At 33.8% G+C, this 20,409-nt stretch overlaps 1 protein-coding gene across 1 annotated transcript; it reads right to left on the bottom strand.

The window, feature by feature from the left end:
• Positions 1 to 10,062: 10,062 nt before the first annotated feature.
• LOC136815729 (piggyBac transposable element-derived protein 4-like) lies at positions 10,063 to 11,757 on the bottom strand. The gene has a single exon (XM_067072177.1). It carries the CDS (start codon positions 11,755 to 11,757, stop codon positions 10,063 to 10,065), a length of 1,695 nt encoding a protein of 564 aa, XP_066928278.1.
• Positions 11,758 to 20,409: the final 8,652 nt, after the last annotated feature.

Below are 20,409 nucleotides of genomic sequence, written 5' to 3'. Positions count from 1 at the left end.
TGAGTTTTCTAGAAACACTTATTATTCTTTTGGCTGAAAAAAACGAATCTTTATCTATAGGAATCGCTATCTATAAGCATAGATCAATGTTCTTAGCCGAATTGTTATTTTTATTATTATTATTTCTAAAATAAGAAAATGTTTCAATGTTCATTGATTAGTTTGATAACCAGGTAGGTCCATAAAAGTATCACTTGTTTCTATTTTTGTGTGTGTGTGAGATGTTGTTTGCTAAAATGTTTGTTTACCTGTAGTATATATGGGATAGTTGTTGCTGTGTGTATTTTTACCCTTTTGTACTGAATTTTGTTGTAGAGTCTGTTATGTGTTTGGAAGCTGCTGGTCGGTTCTGCAAGATGCGGTTCTGCAAGATGGTAGCGTAGCTATGCGGACTCAAAGAAGCAAGCTGAAGATTCTACCTTGACAATTTTGAAAATATGGAGACAGAAAATTACAAATCTGTGAATATCTCAACGATCCTGAATGCATCATTAATCAATCAACGGTAATTAAAACTTCTCTTATTCAAAATCACCATGGATAAAGCTATTAAAAACCTCCAAGCTGATATGCAAGAAAACAAAGACCAAATATCTGCACTTATCTAGAACCAAACCAAAGTTAAAACCTCTGTAACTAATCTTGAAACAAAGGTAACATCAATGTGGATGACATCGCCCTCAACTCCCAAAATATCTCACTAAACACTGAGTCACTATCTACTCTAAAAGAAGATACACGCTTTTTTTTTATAAGAATACACTTTATAAGAATGTCCATGATGAAAATGGCCAAAAAATCAAGAATATGCTAAGAATATCACCATCATAGAATTTTGTTACTCAAGCTAAGAATGCCATTTTTAGACCATTTTAAATTATAAATTGTCAATTAGGATCCTAACCTAAGAATGTTGTAAGAATATTTTAGGATGATTTTCCCAAAAAAGTTAAGAATATCCATGATGAAATGGATTTACACCATTCTTATAAAAAAAAAAGCGTGTAATAAGAGTCTTCATGACAAAATCGAAACTCTTGAAAGGGAATTAGCAGCCCAGACTGACAGGGAAATGCGATGTACCCTCTCATTTCGTGGAATATACGAGGAGGACAACGAAAAACTCCAAAAGTTCTTGCCAATCTACTTCACAAAAAGACGTACACAGAGATTATCAATGCAATCGACCGTGCACACCGATCATCATCCCGTAATACCAACAAGGAAAACCAGGAAAATTCAGCTGACGATAATAACAACAATACTTGTCGCCCAAGACCGATTTATGTGAAATTCATATCGTGGAAAGTGTCTGAATACTTAAAGTCTGTGGTTATAAACTAAAACAAAAACTTACTCACAAAGGGTAAGAACCCGTCCGTATTTGTAGACAATTTGTTCAGCAGTCATACCAACAATCGTAGGAAAAATGCTTTAAAAAAACTCAAATCACTGAGAAACTCTGGTTTTCAAGCAAAAATGTATGTCAAATACCCAGCCATCTTGGTGGTTAAGAACAATGAAACTGACAAATATGTTGAACACACTGTGTTCTAGGCTATTATTTTTAACTTTTATAGTTTCTTAGTCCTAGCCATTATTCTCGTAGTCTCTATCAAATCCTCTCAGCTCCTTGCAAAGAACAATGTAAGTTCAAGTTTCATCCTTAATTTTTTTCTCTATAAATTTTGCCTGAACCTCCTGGTTCCCAAACCTCCCAATTTTTAAAGCATATACTCTGCAAATTTCTTTCCTCTTTCTCTAATATATCCAATAGCTTTTCCACTTTTCCCATCCATCTACTATGCCTGTCAAATTTCCCTGCAATGCATGTCATCGAGCAGTTGCGAAAAACCATAGGGGCATTCAATGTGACATCTGCGATCATTGGGTACATATCAAATGCAATCACACATCAGTTAGTGAGTAAAAAAACCATAGGGGTATTCAATGTGACATCTGCGATCATTGGGTACATATCAAATGCAATCACACATCAACTAGTGAGTATCTAAGTCTTCAAACTGAGGAAAATTCATGGTGCTGCCAACAATGCACCCTGTCCAACATACCTTTTACTTCTACATCAAAAGCTAGCCTTGAATTATTATCTCAAGGTAAGAAATCACTATTTGCTAATATTTTTGACCTAAACTCAAATCCAAATATTGATTTCATCAGAGACATTAGAGATAAACTTAGCGATGAATTTACTGAAAGTGACCTTACCGGTCCTGGTGAATGGCATTACACCTCTTTGAACGAACTAAACAAAAATAATGATGTAAATAAAGCATCCAACTTTAGCTTACTACATCTGAATACAAACTCTCTCAAGCTACATTTCTCTGAATTAGATACACTCCTCAAAAACTGCAAAATATTAAATTTGACGTTATTGGCATTTCGGAGACTGGACTTAATGTTTTAAATAACAATGAACAAACTAATCTTGAGGGGTATCATGAACCTGAAGATACCTTTGCTACACGATCTAAAGGCGGTACCAGGCTCTATGTCTCTGAAGAACTCAATTATATTCCTCGAAAAGACCTTCATGTCTCAAAAAAGAACCTACTTGAATCAACTTGTATTGAAATTCTAAATAAGAAGGGTCGAAACACTATTCATCCAGATATGAACTTGACTGAATTCAACATCATGTATGAAGAACTTCTTTCAAAACTCAAAATTGAAAACAAAAGTCTATTTATACTTGGAGACTTCAACATTGATCTGCTCAAAACATCAAGTGATTCTGAATCTGAAATTTTTTTAAATAACAACTTGTCTTACTGTGTCAGACCACTCATCAGCAGTGTATAGCAGATAAAACCAAATCTAAAATAATCCCTACAGAAAAAAACTTTGATGAATTCTTGACAAACCCAAATCCAGTTTCTTTTGAGCTTGCACATCCTTCTCATGAAAAAGTTCTCAATGTCATTAACAAATTATCAGATTCAAAATCTGTTGGACCAAACAGTATTCCAACACAGATCCTAAGAATTATAGCACCCCACATTATCATTGATCTTTCTAATCGAATTAATGAATGCATCGATGTAAATATCTTTCCTGAATGCTTAAAAAAGCCACTGTCACTCCCGCACACAAGAAAGACTCCAAATTAAACGTGGAAAATTACAGACCAATATCACTCTTATCAAATGTAAGCAAAATTTTTGAAAAAATTACTTCATGAACAAATCTATTCATTTTTTGAGACTCACGATATCCTATACAAAAATCAATTTGGATTTAGAAAGAACCACAGCACGTCTCATGCTATCTCTGCTCTTACTAAACAAATTTGAGCAGCCCTTGAGCTAAATGAGTTTGCAGTGGGAATATTTGTAGACCTCCAAAAGGCCTTTGACACCGTTGGCCATGAACACTATGGTATCAGGAATGGTCCTCTGGCTCTTTTTCGATCCTATCTTACAAATCGTGAACAGTGTGTTAGAATACGAAACAATTACTCAACTTTCAAACAAGTCAAGCAAGCATGGAGTTCCCCAGGGGTCCATTCTCGGTTTTTTCTAATTTATATAAATGACCTAAACAAATCTATCAAACACTCTAAAACCTTCGATTTTGCTGACGACACTGGACTTCTATGTCGTGATAAGTCACTTAAAAAACTAACTAGTAGAATAAATCAAGATCTTGCAAACCTTGCTGTCTGGCTCAGATCAAATGCCATCAGTCTTAATACTAAAAAAACTGAAATTGTCATTTTTCGTCGAAAAGGCAAAAACATCAACAAAAATCTAAATTTCAGGCTCAGGGGACAAAACTCAAACTCACTAATCAAGTAAAATACCTTGGTATTCTAATTGACGAGCACCTGCTCTGGGATGCACAAATCAATGCACTTTGTATTAAACTTTCTTAAGCAACTGGTATTTTGACCAAAATGAGACACTTTCTTTGTTACAAAAGTCTACTTGGACTCTACTATGCACTTTTAGAATCACATCTAAATTATTGTATTCACACTCTAGGTTTCATAAAACGAGATCATTTCGATAAACTTTCTTCACTACAAAAAAAAGCACTCAAACTCATTCACTTCAAAGGCCTTAGGGACTCGGCCACTCCTCTTTCCATTCAATCAAAAATTCTCCCCATTGAGTCTCTAATAATTTTGAAACACTCAATCTTCGCCCTTGAAGTTATCCAAAATAAATCTCCTAATTACTTCAATGGTTTTGTAAATAAGCTTGGAAACAGATCTGGAAAGCTAGCATTTGTCCTTTCGAAATCAGTCACCTATGGGTCTAACAGCCTGAAAAACTCGATTGCAAGAAGCTGGAATCAAATAATTCCAAAGTTAAACCCTTTCATCTCTGAGGCTATCTCAAAAAGCTCCCTCAAATGTCACATAAAAGCCAAGTTAATATTTGATCTTATTTAATTTTTCTCTTAGGTTCTCAAACCCTTCATATGAAAGTACGAACTCATGCTTCGCCATCACCATCTATCCCCCTGTTGTTTTCTCCTAAACTGATTTATGACATTCATTGCACCTGCTAATCACTCTCTTCTCTCCTCTTTCCTCACTTTTCCTTCCATTCTCTTTTTGCAGAGTCCCCCTTTTGTCTCTAATCATTTAGTTTCCTCTGAGATTGCATACAAATTACTTTAAAAAAATAATTTCAAAATTTGGAAATTCTTAGGCCCATATTATATATTACATTTTATGTTCGTCTTAGAACTTTTTAGTACCTATTTTTCACTAGGATTTAATGTTTTCTGTTATATTTATTTTTGTTTTTACGCGATTTTACATTACCAGTACATGTCTTGCAGCACTCAATGCTGTCAACTTTCAACAAACTAGGTTCCCATATAATTTCTAGCTTTTTGTAGCTGTCCGTATGGTTTATTGCCTCTTGACAAAATGAGCTATCCTTTTACGGTTTATATTTTTTCACTCATATTATATGCACCGTCCGTGGTGTTTTTTAAAATGTACATAGCTTTATTCGAGTTAAAACTGGAAGATCTTATCTTATCTTATGTTTTCTGAAGGCGACTGAGTGTGGGCCCTTAAAGTGGGGGGGGGGTCGTACGGTTTTACGGAATTGCGGAAATCTCGTGAAAAAAAAATATATAAAAATCTAGAAAGTGTAGGTTCCCAAGGTTGCGAGAAGTGGTTCATGAAATAAAATTTAATAAAAATCTAGAAAGTGTAGGTCCTCAAGGTTCCGAGAAGTGGTTCGTGAAAAAAAAAATAAAAATTTAGAAAATGTAGGTTCCAAAGGTTCCCAAGGTTGCGAGAAGTGGTTCATGAAATATAATGTAATAAAAATCTAGAAAGTGTAGGTTCCCAAGGTTCCGTGAAGTGGTTCGTGAAAAAAAAATATAAATATTTAGAAAATGTAGGTTCCGAAGGTTCCCAAGGTTCCGAGAAGTGGTTCATGAAATAAGACGTAATAAAAATCTAAAAAGTGTAGAACATGAAACAATCTGAAGTGACTTTACACAAATGTAAGTGACTGTTCAATCGCCGGCGATTATAGTTCAATCGTCGCGACTGAAAGTAACATTACATCATTAACAGCCAATCAGATTCATAGAATATCCCTTTCTCTTCGACTTGACATTTCAAATGAAAACAAAGAGATAATTACATCTAATTATATGTCATATCGTCTCTTGTTACAGAATTTTTCTTTCTCACAAACTTGTCATAGCAACTGATTTAATTAACTCCATGGTTACTTTTAAAGTGACGTTTTTGAGAGTACTCCGCTTCTCTTAAGCAATCTGAAAGAATCTTCAAAAAGTACTCAAACATTTTTAAAGAATTCCGAATTTCTAAAATAAGAAGGTTTACTGGTATCAAAGGCTTCTAAAAAAAAAACTTTAAAATTTTGAATTTTAACCCGGTAGATGATCAACTTAAGGAAACCTTTTCTCGAAAGAAAGCTTGATATATTTCATTTTTTATTTCACAGGCTTCAGTATACACTCTTTTTTATAAGCATACTTAAGCTGAAATTTGCAAAAAAATAAGCATAACCTCCAAGTTGAGAAAAATTATCATCCAAAGCCATAATATTGAAAAGTTCTTCTTATAAGTATTTCCAGTAATAATTATAATTATTATTCTGATAACTATGGAAATAAAAGCTTCATAATTTTCTCAACTTTTTAAATCAAAACATAAATGGAAATGAAAATAAATCAAAATTATCGAACCTTAAGCATTTGCCTAAGCATAATTTGAGGCTGAAAACGAAATTTTGCTAAGCATTTTAAGCTTAAACCTAATTTCCCCGTATGCTTATAAAGAAAAGAGTGTACCACTTGCGCTGATATTAAAACGATTAGTGTAAAACGCAGGTCACAGGTCACGGGTCACAGGTCACAGGTCAGTGTTGACAGGTCAGCTTCAATTACTGTAAAACACAAAGAAAATTTTTGAAAAAAAGTTGTTAATGTCAAAAATATAATTCCGAAGGTATATTATTGATCTAGAACTATTCTAAAGCCAAAAATCTAACCACGTGCTAACCGCGTGCTTTCGCGTTTTATGCCGTGTATAACACGGACCTGTAATACTTGTATCATATATTACACCTACATCACACATGTAATAAAAATTTTCTTTTCAATGTTATATGCATGTTACAAAGAATACGTATTAAAAAACATTGATCTCACCTTTGGCTTTAAACGGCCCCATAACAGGAAAATAGCTATTTCACAATCACTATGTCATATCTCATTTTATCTCATGCATCACCTTGGGTATGATAACAAGAATTGATGAGAATAGCATCAATGGGATTATATTTTATAAATGTTTCAATATTTTTATCCCCTGCTTTGTATTTTTCATAAAATGACGTCACTATTTTTATTTTCATATCTCTAAAACAGCTCTCTTGGAGTATCTATTGTATTCAAAACCTGTCAATATATATATCCACTTGCAGCGTCAGCATCCTATTATGCATGAAAAATATTTTGATGTTAATTGGTGGACAAAACCTCATACTTTGAGATAACGTCATTATTTACATAATTTAAGTGTCATATGTTGTCAATATTTGGGGTTGATGATTTGTCGTTTTAAGTCTTCTAAATAACATATTTTGATATTATATTTCCATTACATATAATGTTTCAGGAACTTATGTTATGAGTTGTATGTTACGAGTACGTTACAGTTTTCCGGTCTGTAATTTTTATGACCTGTGACCTGTGAACCGTGACCTGTGACCTGTGTTTTACACTAACGGATATTAAAAGTTATCAAAACAATGCGATAAAATGAAAAGTATTAATTAACGAAAAAGCTTAAAAAACGAGACTGTCAAGCTTAATTTGTCTAAATCTTACCGCAAAAGATTAGATGGATGATCAGATATAGCTTTTAAAATTTGTCCTAGTAAAGATATCTTTTTACGGTTTTACATAAAACCCCCAAATTTTTTACCACCAATTATTTTCCAAAGTAAGATTTATTACTATTAGATTTTGAAAAAATAAAAGTGTTATGACATTGATTGAGACAGATTTGTTAAATTTGAGAGTTTCACTAATCTTGTAGTTTAGAAAAAAAAATATTTACAATAATATAAACATAGTCAGTCTTTTAAAATTGTATATAAGAAATCATAGCTGGAAAAGAAGGCAACCCCGGAATGTCGATGTCGAGATTTTGTCTTTTATATTAATATCGATTTTGCAAGAAGAAAAAGACAAGCAAGGTTAAAAAGCTACTGTTCCTTTGTAGACGTTATCGTGAACAAAGTTCAACAAATCCTTAGGTGACAATAATGCAGTACCTTCTTTTCTAGTGTTTGTTCTTTCTGTTGGAGAGATTCTAGGTATTTCATCTTTTTAGATTTTTCGGTTTCCTGCTGACTTTCCTCAGGCTGCTTCATCAATAGTGTCAAAGGCCAATTTACAATCGGCTCCAGCTGAAATTGACCAAGTTCCTCCCATTTGCTCTTCTTTTATCGAAGTGACCTGTAAAAGGTTGCCCATTCCTCCAACTGATTCGTCTCAACTGCACTTTTGAAGTTTTCATTTGTCACTTCTTTGAAGATTTTGTCTAGGTCTATCTTCTTGAAGTCTGGTATTTTGAATACAGGCTCCTGTAACCAAACAATCTCGAGGTCAAGTAAATGGCCACCACCAATGTTGTGCACGGAAATAAACTGACAAAGTTTGGAACTTCGATTGAAGTGAATAATACGATTGTTCAAACTGAAAATTAAAAATAATGACAAAACTAAGTGACGAAATACGACAAGAAAAATGACAAGAAAATTGAACAGAAATTGACTAGAAATATTGAGGAAATTGATCAAATTGACGTTAAAAGTATCATGAAAATCGCACAAGAAATCTCTTGAAATATAGCAAAATCAATGAAACCTAACTTTAAGCTTAAAGAAATTGATTTAAAAATATCAAAATAATCTAATTCCAGACACCTGAGCCAAATAGGCTAATGAACAGAAAAACACAGAGAGACAAAGGCAAAAAGCAGAAAACAACATACCAGGTAGCCAGTATGTGAAAACTATGAAAAACTGTGCACAAAAGTTGAGAATTGAATTTGATTTTGAAAGTTAAGACCAAAACTGTCTAAGTCTGAAACTCCATGTTGACGCAACCACACACAAAGCCTCTCATAGCTTGATTGATGATTCATGAAAATCGAGATAGAAAAAACGCGTACTTGATTAAAATTGAAAATACTAGATAATTGCCTAAGTGTGAATAAACTAATTATATTATAAAAGTTATACAAAAGAACTTAAATGACTGCGTAGAATTAATTGTCAAGAGACTGAACAGAAAAGTGACGTAAGACCAAGAAACAAAGGACTGAATAAAATGACACAAAAGACGCTGAATGAGTTAAAATTTTGACCATTTTTATATACTAAAACCATCGTGCATTACAACCAATTGGGGATAATCCATTCACGATCGGTTGACCAATGAGGCTGGGCTTAAAAAATTGTTGGTTTGCCGTCACCCGACCCTAGATTTTGGAGGTGGATCGGTCGGTTGGAATTTATTTTTATTTTGGTGATTTATGAAATTTTCGTCCATGGAAGGGTTAACAGTTTGTTTACATTTAGGTAATTTTGAATAAAAAACAGAAGTGCTAGCAGGGAATTTACGATTCTTATGCTTGAGTCAAACAAGATACGAGTTTTGATTTTTTATTGTTTGAAGTTTTTGAAGGAAAAAAAAATCTTCTTTAACTCTTTGGCTATTTTAATAATTTTGGAAATTTAATATTTTTCACATGTAACAATATATTATTTTAAATAACTCTCTAAGATGAAATGTAACACCCTAAAAACTATATATTTTCTGAAAGCATACTAAATAAACTTTTTAAAAATTTAAAAATAAAATTTCAAATTTTTTTCTGCTGACGTCAGCAAAAAAACTAAGCATCAGCTAAAAGAAAGAAAAAATTCTGCAAAAAAATCTTTTTCGACTTAAAATTAGTATAAAATCTAGACAAAATGGTTTTAGGACCTCAAATTTGGAGGAAATGATCCTTGTTCTAATACAAACAAATGCTGAAATGTTCAGGGCTAAAGCTCAACTCAATTCAACGTTATCAACAAATAAAAAAACCTAAAAAATATGAAAAAATCTTAGAAATTTTGTAGAAATTTTACAAATGAAAAATATTCAATAGAATAAACTTTAAATCAATTTTAACATTGTTATACTGAGTATAACAACCTACAAACTATATATTTTCTGAAAGCTAATATAATTAACTTTTGAAAAATAAAAAATAAAATTTCTGAAAATTTATTGCTGACGTCAGCAAAATCTTTACAGTCAGCAATATTTTGCGCAAAAGCTTTTTTTTAGACTTGAAAATAACATAAAATCTCAACAAAATGGTTTTAAGGCCTCAAATTTGGATCAAACAATCCTGAAAATTTCAGAGTAAAAGCTTTCTCCAAACAAAAGTTATGAAAGTATGAACAAATTGAAAAAATATAAAAAATTTATTGAAAATTAGTTCATGAAAAAAAAACTATAAATAGTAGTAGGTATTTAAAAATTAGGCGTTATATTTCTTGTTGGGATTACTTTTTGTGTGGTAGCTTTCAAAACAATCTTTCCACACTTTTTACAGTATTGAGATGTTTTCTTTCTAGATTGCTTTCCATCCTTTCCTCGCTTGTATGCGCATACAGAACAGGCTCCCCGTTTCAGGTGTTTGCTGGAGGGAAAATGCCTTCCTCTCAATCTTGTTGCGTTTGTGTTGGTCTGCCTTTTACTGGTGACATTATCATTATCTATATCAATCAGAGGTTGCACTAATTCATGAATCAATACTGTGCGGAACACGCGATGACGTCTACAGACAGGTAAAATATCAGCATGTATAGTAATGAGAATGACCATCGCATTTATTATGCTAAGTTCAACAAGTCTAAGAAATAATTTTTTCCACCATTTCCTGGTTTTCCTTTGCATGTCGTAGCTTGAAATCTTTTGGTCACATTTATCAACCCCATTCATGAATGAGTTATACTGACAGATCATTGTAGGTTTGGACACTGGTTCCTCCTCTCCGCGACGCTGGACTTGCTTGATACTGTTACCGTGAATCGTTGAAACTACATAAACATCCCGTTTATCTTTCCATCTGACTGCAAGATTGTTGTTGTTACAACGAAACTCACTTTCACCTCTTTCGAGTTTTCCTTTAGCAGTGAAGCTTGCTGGGAATCTACCACGGTCTGAGCGAATAGTACCACAGGTAAAGGTTGAGTTTGACGCAAGGTCTTGCATTAGATGAATGGTAGTAAAATAATTATCAAAATAAACATGGTGATTCTTATTTAGATAGGTTGGGGTCAGCAAATCAGTACATACTCTATATGTTAGACCATTTTCCTGTCCATCATTAGACTTGCCAGTATAAATTTGGAATTGTTGGCAGTAACCAGTGTGAGCCTCTGCTAGTACCCAAATCTTAATTCCGAACTTAGTCGGTTTCTTGGTCATGTACTGTATGAAGCCTATGCAGCATCGTGTTCCCACCATTTGTTCATCAATAGAAAGTTCCTGTGATCGAAAATATAACTTAGCAAATAGATCATTCAACTTGAGATGGATGCCACCAAGTTTATACAGCTTATAATCGGGAGAGTCCTTGTGTGGCAAGTTTTCCTTATCTACGAGATGGATAAATTTGAGAATTGCTTTGTAACGTGTGTAAGTCATCACAGTACTAAACCAAGGTATGTTACATATTCCATCCTTTCTCCAATACTGCTCAAGTTCAGGGAGGTTTATAATACCCATTGCAATTGTAACACCAATGAAAGCCATGATCTCCTCCTTTGATATCGGTTTCCAATTGTCATTTTGCACATATTGATCGTGATACCGATTGCTTTCAGTTATTATTTGGTCCCAAATTTCATCAGTAAAAAACAGATTGAAAAATTCAAGAGGGGTCTTAGCTGAAGAAGTCTCTCTTGCCACACCAATAAATTCATTAAAAGTTTTACTGTTATTCGGATTTTCAAAAAGAGCTGTTTTTTTTTCCCAAAACTTTTCTGCTTCGGCCTCGGCTTGTGCTTTTCTATCAGTTTTCGTCATCGCTTTCGTTTTGGTTTTGGTTTTAGGCTTTGATGATTTACTTGCTCCATTGGTCTTTTTTGGTTTGGCTTTTGATGCTTGCTTGCTTTTGGTAGTGACTTTTGATGGTTGTGATGGTTCAAACGGTGTAATCATTACAACTTCTGCGTCAGAAACAAACGTCACTGGTATCACTTGCGCTGGTTTATCAACATCTACGTCAACATCTGATTCTGAGTCAACTTCGTTGTATAATGAAGGGATGTCTGTGGTAACTGTATCCAGTCACAGACCTGCTAACTTAAGATGTTCATTTGGCGTGAGATAAAAATTTCGAAGGAAAATCCGAAATCTTAGCCCAATTTTTCCGATTTTCCGACTTCGGAAGACGGAAAATTTTTTCCAAAAAATCGGAAAATCGGGGAAATTTATTCCGAAAATTGGAAAAAAATTTTTTCCAAAAATCGGAAAATCGGGGAAATTTATTCCGAAAATCGGAAAATCGGGGAATTTTTTCCCCAAAAAATCGGAAAATCGGGGAAATTTATTCCGAAAATCGGAAAATCGGGGAAATTTCTTTCAAATATCAAAAATGCGTGAGAAATCAAACTTTTGAAAAATTGCGTGAGACAGTGTTGGAATGCGTGAGTCTCACGTCCAATGCGTGAGAGTTGGCACCTATGCCAGTGACAATGGGGTTTTGGATTCAGTCATATCCTCTACAGCAAAAATTATCTGAAGATGAAAGAACGATCACATTTCAGAAGAAGATTTTCATTCACGAGAAAATTCATTCATTCACGTAACTATATTACAATTACACTTGGCGCGTTCCCTCGTCTTTATACACAGAAGTTGCCTTATAAGAACAGAACAAAACAAGAAAAGACTGAAAATAGAGTAAATCAGCACTTACTTCTGCTTCAACAAGCTCTTCTTGTTCATTGAAGTTTGACTGCGATGGTGAAATGTCAACATGAGTGTTCTCGGTTGTTGCTGGGTACGTCGACTGGTTCTTGATCAGATTCTGCCTCATCCTGGCTTGAATTAGAGATTTCTTCTAGACTAGAGCCATTTGAGTCTATCTCAGAGTCTATTTCTCCTTCACTCTCATCAGATCTAATTGGATCTGAAGCTACACACAGTGAAACCATCTCTTCAAGTTTATAAGGTTTTTCTCTAACTTTCTTGGTCGCCATCTTGCTTGAATGTTTATCTGTTAACCCTTATTATATGTACACAAGGCTTTGTGATCATCAAAGTTATGATTTTCCGTGGCTGTGAACATAGACGATCCTGTTCATATAAAAAAATCCCGTACAGATAGCTTAGAAAATCCGATTTTCTCAATAATTTATTAAGACCCCAATATCCGCCAAAGAGTTAAAATGGCAATAAAATTTTTTGGGTCGGCAGGTTTCGAGGTAGGGTCGGTCGGGTGACGGCAAACCAACAATTTTTTAAGTCCAGCCTGACATTCGGGCAAAATCATTGAGAAAGTGGAGGTATATTTGTTCATCGCTTAAACCTGGATGAACACAAGGTGAATAGAGGCCTCTACTAAAACGCAGAGGCCAAAACAAACATAAGACAATTATTTACAATTTAATCTTCTAAATGTGTAATGGGAAGATTCGGGAACATGAAGAACTTCCTGGTTTTAACCAGAGAATGTAGAATGTTCATTTAATAGGACTCAATCTCGGTGTCATTTGGGTTCGACTTGTTATTATTTGCAGAGATATCAAATACAGTCACACACATACTGTTCAATATTTCAATCACTGCTTCATTAGGAAGGAGATGGCCTTCCTCGTGAAGCTCATGCAACAAGTTTTCTATCTCTTTCATGATTTGCTCTGTCGATGCCATTTTTAGAATGGTCGAATAACAATTCATAATTTCCCTTTTATAAGCTTTGAAATCTTTCACCATCATGTGCCCATCATTTGCAGTAATAAAGGGTGGTACTTGAATTAAAAAGACTCACATTGAACCTTGGTCAAATAGGAAGAAAACACACGTTATTGTAAACAGAAAAGTGTCTATTGAGATTCATTTTGATGTTAATGCTGCTGCATTGTATGAATGACGTCAATGTGATGTTTCTTCTTTTTAAATTTTGGCACCTTATAGTAAAAGCTTGGAGAAATTTCGAATATAAAACAGAACGTTTTTCTATTCTATCAAAATGCACTAACTTGCGAAACACAGTTACTTTTGAAAGGACGCTATGGATAAATTTCTCCTGCACCATGCATTCAATAATCACTTGACCTTCCGATCTTCAAGCTTTGATTGTTTTCATTTTTTTTTGTTTAGCCGTAACTAAAAAAAATTAAGACAAATTATGACTGAAGAGGTCGAAAAAAACCATAATCCCGGGAAAGGTGTATTAAAGGTTAATTAGAATAGGCGTGAACTCTGATCGTTTGTTGTGCCGATGAATGATTGGATAAATCATCTTCGTGTGACACGGCAAGTATAGAAAGATAATTGTGCGAATTATGAGTAGTGTAATTTGTGACTTGAAGTGTTATTTCTTAATGGTACAAACATTTTTTACAGTGTAATTGATCTAAACGAATTTGGCCAATTTACATAATAATAACATAATAACGCGTGAAACTTCTTAAGATGAAACTCCAATAAGCAGATAATTGTTAGATTGTGATTACTCCGTAAAAATAGTCAAATACTAGGTAAGTGTGAATAAATGGAAAAAATCATCCTTCAAGAAATCAAAATCATCAACACAAAATCAAACTCGTCGAAATCATGGAAAAATCGCAAGTTACAGCAGAAATTGTCACAGAAAGTGGTCAATTTGAAGGCTCTGTGAGTATAGTTACTATTTTGACATCTTCTGTGTATAATTTCTTTATGAAATTATTATTTGGAATTTTTCTGTTTAAAACATTAGATATCGAATATCGTGAAAGTGAGATTGATTGTTCTTGCAACGGCATTGCGTTTTATAGTCTCGTACTCTGGGAACTTTATTGTCCAGTTAGTGCTAGTTAGTATAAAAGCATTTTCATAGGTTCCTTTATTATATACAGATTTCATAAATCTGATAGTAATATAACATTTCAATTTTTATTATCATCATTTCTTCAGGATCCAACGCAGTCATCAACACCGACCCAAGCGACGCAACAAATAGGAAATGAAGACTCTGTAATAAATTTTCTTCTTAATTGGGGAGGTTTCACCGATTTGAGGATTATAATACACGCTTTTAAATATGTTTTCCGTGTCATCATGGATATTCTCAACTTTCGGGGAAAAATCAAACTGAGATATTTTTAAGGCATTCCTAGGTCAGAATTTAAACTCGTAATTGAGACCTACTTATTCAAATATTCTTTACCAAGTCGGGTACGACAGGATTGTTTGATGTACATTTTGAAAATAATATGACGATTTAATTTTGTTATTTCTTTAGAATCCAACGCAGTCATTGTCATCGGTCCAAGCAACGCAACAGCCAAAAAACAAAGTCCAGGTAATATTTTTTTTCTTCTTTTTGTAAGCATTTTTAAGCATTGAATGCTAAGTGTTAATTTTGCCGGGTAATTTTGGCAAGTTCTTCATTAAAAATGTTGACAAATACACTTTTAAGATCTTTCTATTTTTAAATTGAAGCTGTAAGAAAGTAACAATTAATATTTTAATAGGTTATCAGAGTGTCTTTTAAACATTTAACCATTAAAATACAAGAAATTGATAACAAGCTATTCAACAAGACGATAGGTAACAAAATTTATTAAAAAATGGACCAAACCAGGCTCTGATCCAAGTCAAATATTTTCATTAGCACACAACAGGATGTAAAGTTTATGCTACTATTAAGCTTTGAAAATACACTCAGCAAGGTAGAGTGCTCTAAAACATCATTGTAGAGGTTGTTCCCCATATTCAGTGTAATCATAATTACCTCGGAACTTAAGTACCAAACTTTATCATCTAGACTGTAGCCTATTGTTGTTGGAACTTTCACATTCCTTGGTTCCGTAATTTTTCTCACAAGCCAGTCTTTCAGATTTTAAATCACTTCGTTCACATTTGGAAAATCTCCATTCACAAGGATTTCATGTCGTGTAGCACTACTCAAACTATTTCGTAGCTTATCTAAACTGTTGAACGCTGTCCTTGAAAGAAGGATATTTCTATAAAAAAAACATTTCAAACATTAATATTTTGTAATAACATTCGAAAAATTGAGCAGACCATACGAAGGAATTATGATCTATGATCTAGAATAGATTATAATTCCTTTGAGAGTCCCTAGAAACCAGAATGCATTGCATTTATCTAAATGCGATATCGTCTGTTAGGAAACTTAACTATCATTCTTCAATATTCAAAAACCAACTGACAGTGTAAGAATTTGTTTCAATTATGTCAAGTGAAAAAAAAAGCAATAAACAGTCGTTTCTATATCACCCCTCTGAAAAAATAAAACTTGTTCTCTTTATTTAGGTGGTTCAAGTTTCAGTTTCAAATTTTCAACTTACTTTGAAATCATTTGCATTTCCCTATTTTTAAATCTGCAGGAACACAAGTATCCAACTGTTACATCCTCTTTCACCAAATACCCCACTATATTAATAATGCCATCCAGTAAATATCTTTTTTTCTTTTTATATATACACTGTATTTGGTAATTCTCAAGTATAAAATTTTCACTCATCTAAAAAAAACAAAAAGAAGTGATACTTTTAGAGACCTACCTGGTTAATGTACAAAAAATCAAACATCACTTGACAAAAGTTTTCTATCAATTTTCCCCTAAAATATAAAACAAATGCTTTAAAATATCCATATCCGATAAGCATAAAGGTAAGTGTGATTTGTTAAATCAAGTCCCCAAAAGGATAAGCTAAACCACAAAATTTTACTCCATTGAAATATCACACCATCATGCAAATTAATAAATAATATATATGTGAAGAAATAAGAGTTTCTGTCCAACTATATTCACTCAGGAGATTTGGGTGGCAGAGCAGCATATGCATTTCGTCCTTAGCAGGACTATATATAATAAAAACAACAAGTAAAATTAATCAGTGTAATTTATTCCTCTTGGTTTTAAAAAAGTAAAATAATGTTTAAAAGTCTCATTGTTCCAAAAATAATACACCTCGCCTATTTTGCCACAGAGCCTCTTAGGTTTCATAGGGATAAACATTTAGACACCATCATTATCAAATTATGCACCGAGAATTGATAATTACTGTTAAATTACAGTCAGTCAGAAATCACAAATCTCATCAATTAATCTCTCTGAATTGACTTTACAGACTTTCTTTTTAAATCTTGTTGCTGTTGCATCACAACCAGCTCATTTTCGTAAAAGTTCATCAGATAATTATAAAATATATGTGTTGCAATATTTTGGGTGCATGATGAACGATTTCTTCTTGTTATTCATGGATTCTTGATCACTACAATCAGTGCCATAATATATTGGCACTTTTGGCTAATTTACCATTTTTCGAACCCTTCGAACCTACTTTAGAGTACTTACAAATCGATTGTGGTTTCAAAACACCCCGGTGAATTTCCCTTTTGTGCCAAGTATTTTGTGACCGATTGTCTGAAAAACTAGAAAATGCTGATTTCTACTCTGCGGGGGGTCCTAAATTACATGAAAACCTTCTAAATTGATTTTAAAGTATGAATTGGGGCATTTTGGAGCGTTTGCTACTGACCAAAATCAATTTTTTGTGAAATATTAAACTTTTTGAAAATGTCCAATTTACGAAAAGTCAAAAACGTGAAAATTTCAGAAAATTTTGACTATTTTTCAAGTTTTAGCCCCTAAAATTGACGAAAGGGGGATTTTGAGCCCGAAAATTGCTTGCAACTTGAAATTAGACCCCCCGCTGAGCAGAAATTTGCATTTTTCAGTTTCTCAGACAATCAGTGCCATAATATATTGTACTTTTGGCTAATTTACCATTTTTCGTAAATTGAAGTTCGAGCGAGAATGTCATTTTTTAGGCCTTCAACTTGATTTCATCGATTATTTCGATCTGTGAGGGATTTATTGGTTTCTAGGCTATATTTCAAGTTTATGTTTATGTTTATGTTTCTTTTCTTTAAAGTTGATGTAAAGTAGTACAATGTGTACTTAGCTCGAGGCTAATCAATATCAATTATTAATTACAAATCTATCTAGAATGTTGATACTCAAGATCAACTATTATTTACAAATTAATTTAAATTCAATCAATGAAACCAACGCCATGGATAAAAGTGCGACAGTTTCGGCAAGGACAAGTAGTGGGCCTCCATTGCTTGATTTCTTTTTTAAATTCATCTAGGTTTTTAAGTTTTTTAAAGTCATCGGTAAGGGTAGCCCAGATTTTAGGTCCCAGGAAAGCTAAAGACGATTTTCCATTCATTTCACTTTCAACTACTCTACTACGAAAGGAATTCCTTTTTCTTGTTTTGATCTTACATTGGTTTTTGAGAAATATCTTACTTTCTGATTCATTGAGTTTTGATTTAAATAGCTCTGTGGATAAGGATTGAATTGCTCGTTGATGGAAGGTGGAACCGTTGTCAAGTTTCAACAGATCATCGAATGATGAGTTGTAGTCTGAGTAAACGATTCTCAAGCATCTTTTATGTAGGTTGTTGATTTTATCCTCTAGAGCTCTGCTATGAAACATCCATATGAGAGGACAGTAATTGAAGTGGCATTTAATGAAAGCATTCATCAAGCGTTTCTTTTTTTCTAAAGTGAGATATGTGCTCATTCTGGCTAAGGCGGTTATTTTCAAACTAGCTTTCTTGCAAAGATTTTCTATATGCGATTCAAACGTCAAAAGATTATCGAAGGTTACTCCAAGAATCTTTGACGTTTTGGTATTGAAAAACAGTTTCTTCTCTAATATTTAGATAGAGCGAGTCGTCAATGATGTTAACTATTAGCTGACATTTGTCAGCATTACCACCATTTGATTAATCGAAAGCCATGTGAAGATTTTTTCTGCTACAGAGCTTAGTTTACCACTTACTTCAATCCAGGTAGGAGCACTAACATAGGGTGTCGTATCGTCCGCATAATTCGCAACCTTAGTATCCTCAATGATGAAAAAGAGGTCACAGATATAAATATTGAAAAACAGAGGGCCAAGAATTGATCCCTGGGGAACACCATCCTTGATCTTGATCCAGTTACTCAGTTCGTTGCCTACTTTTGTCCTTTGTTGCCTATTTTCTAGATAACTCTTGACTAACCCAGTGGAAAGGTCATCGAACCCGTATGCACTGATCTTTGCTACAAGTAATTTGTGGCACATGCAGTCAAAGGCCTTAGAAAGGTCGATGAGCAGTGCCCCAAAAACATCTTTTTTGTCATTGGCTAGCTTCCAGAGCTCTTCCATTGGGAGAAGAGAGGTTTGAGTGGAATATCCTTTCCTGAAAGCACATTGTTGTTCATCAAAGTAGTGCTCAAAGTATTCTGATATTTGATTTTGATATACTCTTTCGTAAATTTGGATATTACCGGCAGTAACTTATTGGTCTGTATTACTTTTATCGTTTTTAGAATTTTTCTTGAGACTGGGGTGACTGTCGCGAACTTGGAAATGTTGGGAAAAAACCTGAGCTGAAGGAGTCATTATGCTTATAGAGAAGCAGCTTGCAAATAAGTGAGAGTATTTTTTAATTATTTTCGCTGGTATATCATTTTCCGCTTGGGACTTATTGTCTTAAGGTTACTAATTATCTTCTCTACTTCGTCTTCGGTGGTGTTTCGAAACTTGAAGGAGTTTCATTGTTTGATACCTTTTCTTTTATTTTGAGTATACTAGGGTGGTTTCTAAAAGCCTTATTTCATTTTGCAGAATATTATCAGAAAGTTCATTGAGAGGCATGGTTCTGTTGGTGGTTGATTGAGATCTAATTTTTCAGTGATATTTATGAAGAACTCATTAAACATTTTTCCCAATTTCTTTATCATCTTTAATCAGTTTCATCATTTTCGACTAAGGTTATTTTCTCACTATTGGTCCTTTATTAGAGAAAAAAGGGCGCACAGTTTTCCAAATCTTTTTTGTCAGTGATTTGCTTTTCATCCAGAGATTCATAAAATCTTCTTTTAGTGTTTCTCAGGAGATATAAGCATCGGTTTCGCTGTTGGTTGTAATTAGATTTGTTAATGTTAGAGGGGTCTTTTCGTTTAATGTTATTAAGTCGAAATCGATGCATCATGGCCTTTCGTAGTGATTTTGTCATGAAAGGTTTATCATTACCTCTTAGTATTTTAGTTTTTATCGGTGCTTCAGCGTTTAGAAGATTTACTACACTTTTCATTTTATGTTCAAAGTTGCGATTCGACGCAAGTACTTGTGTTAAATGATTTTTGAAAAGATCTTCGTAGTAGCCTGGATATCCAGGCTGTAAACTACTTCACAGTCTAGTTTTTGATATTTCATGTTCTGGTTTACAGCCTGGTCTCCCTAGAGCGATTTGCATTCTCTTTAAGAGAATGCAGTCCGCTTGCTTTTGCGCGCCCTTCGCTAAAACCGTAAGGGCCCCCTACCGCCGAGCAATTTCCCGCAAAGATAGGACAGTCATTCAGTTGCTAGTGAGATAGTGTTTGTTACATGAAAACATGAAAAAGAAGAAACAGAGGCGAGTTTTTCCATGGTTGGTCTGTTGATACATGCAAACTTTTTCATGGACTCTGGTGTATCTTTGGATGTTTTAAATGGTTTTAGATCTTGTAAGTGCTTTTATTTTTCTGTTTTGCGCCTTGGGTTGGCTAGGGAAGGTTTTCAAACATGGGTT

This window comes from Clytia hemisphaerica, unplaced genomic scaffold (assembly GCF_902728285.1).
Source record: "Clytia hemisphaerica strain Z4C2 unplaced genomic scaffold, Clytia hemisphaerica genome assembly, whole genome shotgun sequence".
Classification (NCBI taxonomy): domain Eukaryota; kingdom Metazoa; phylum Cnidaria; class Hydrozoa; order Leptothecata; family Clytiidae; genus Clytia; species Clytia hemisphaerica.
This window is presented reverse-complemented; position numbering and strand designations above follow the sequence as displayed.

Excerpts from the sequence above, each read along its gene's own strand:
- LOC136815729 (XM_067072177.1), bottom strand. The coding sequence starts at position 11,757 with ATGATTACACCGTTTGAACCATCACAACCATCAAAAGTCACTACCAAA.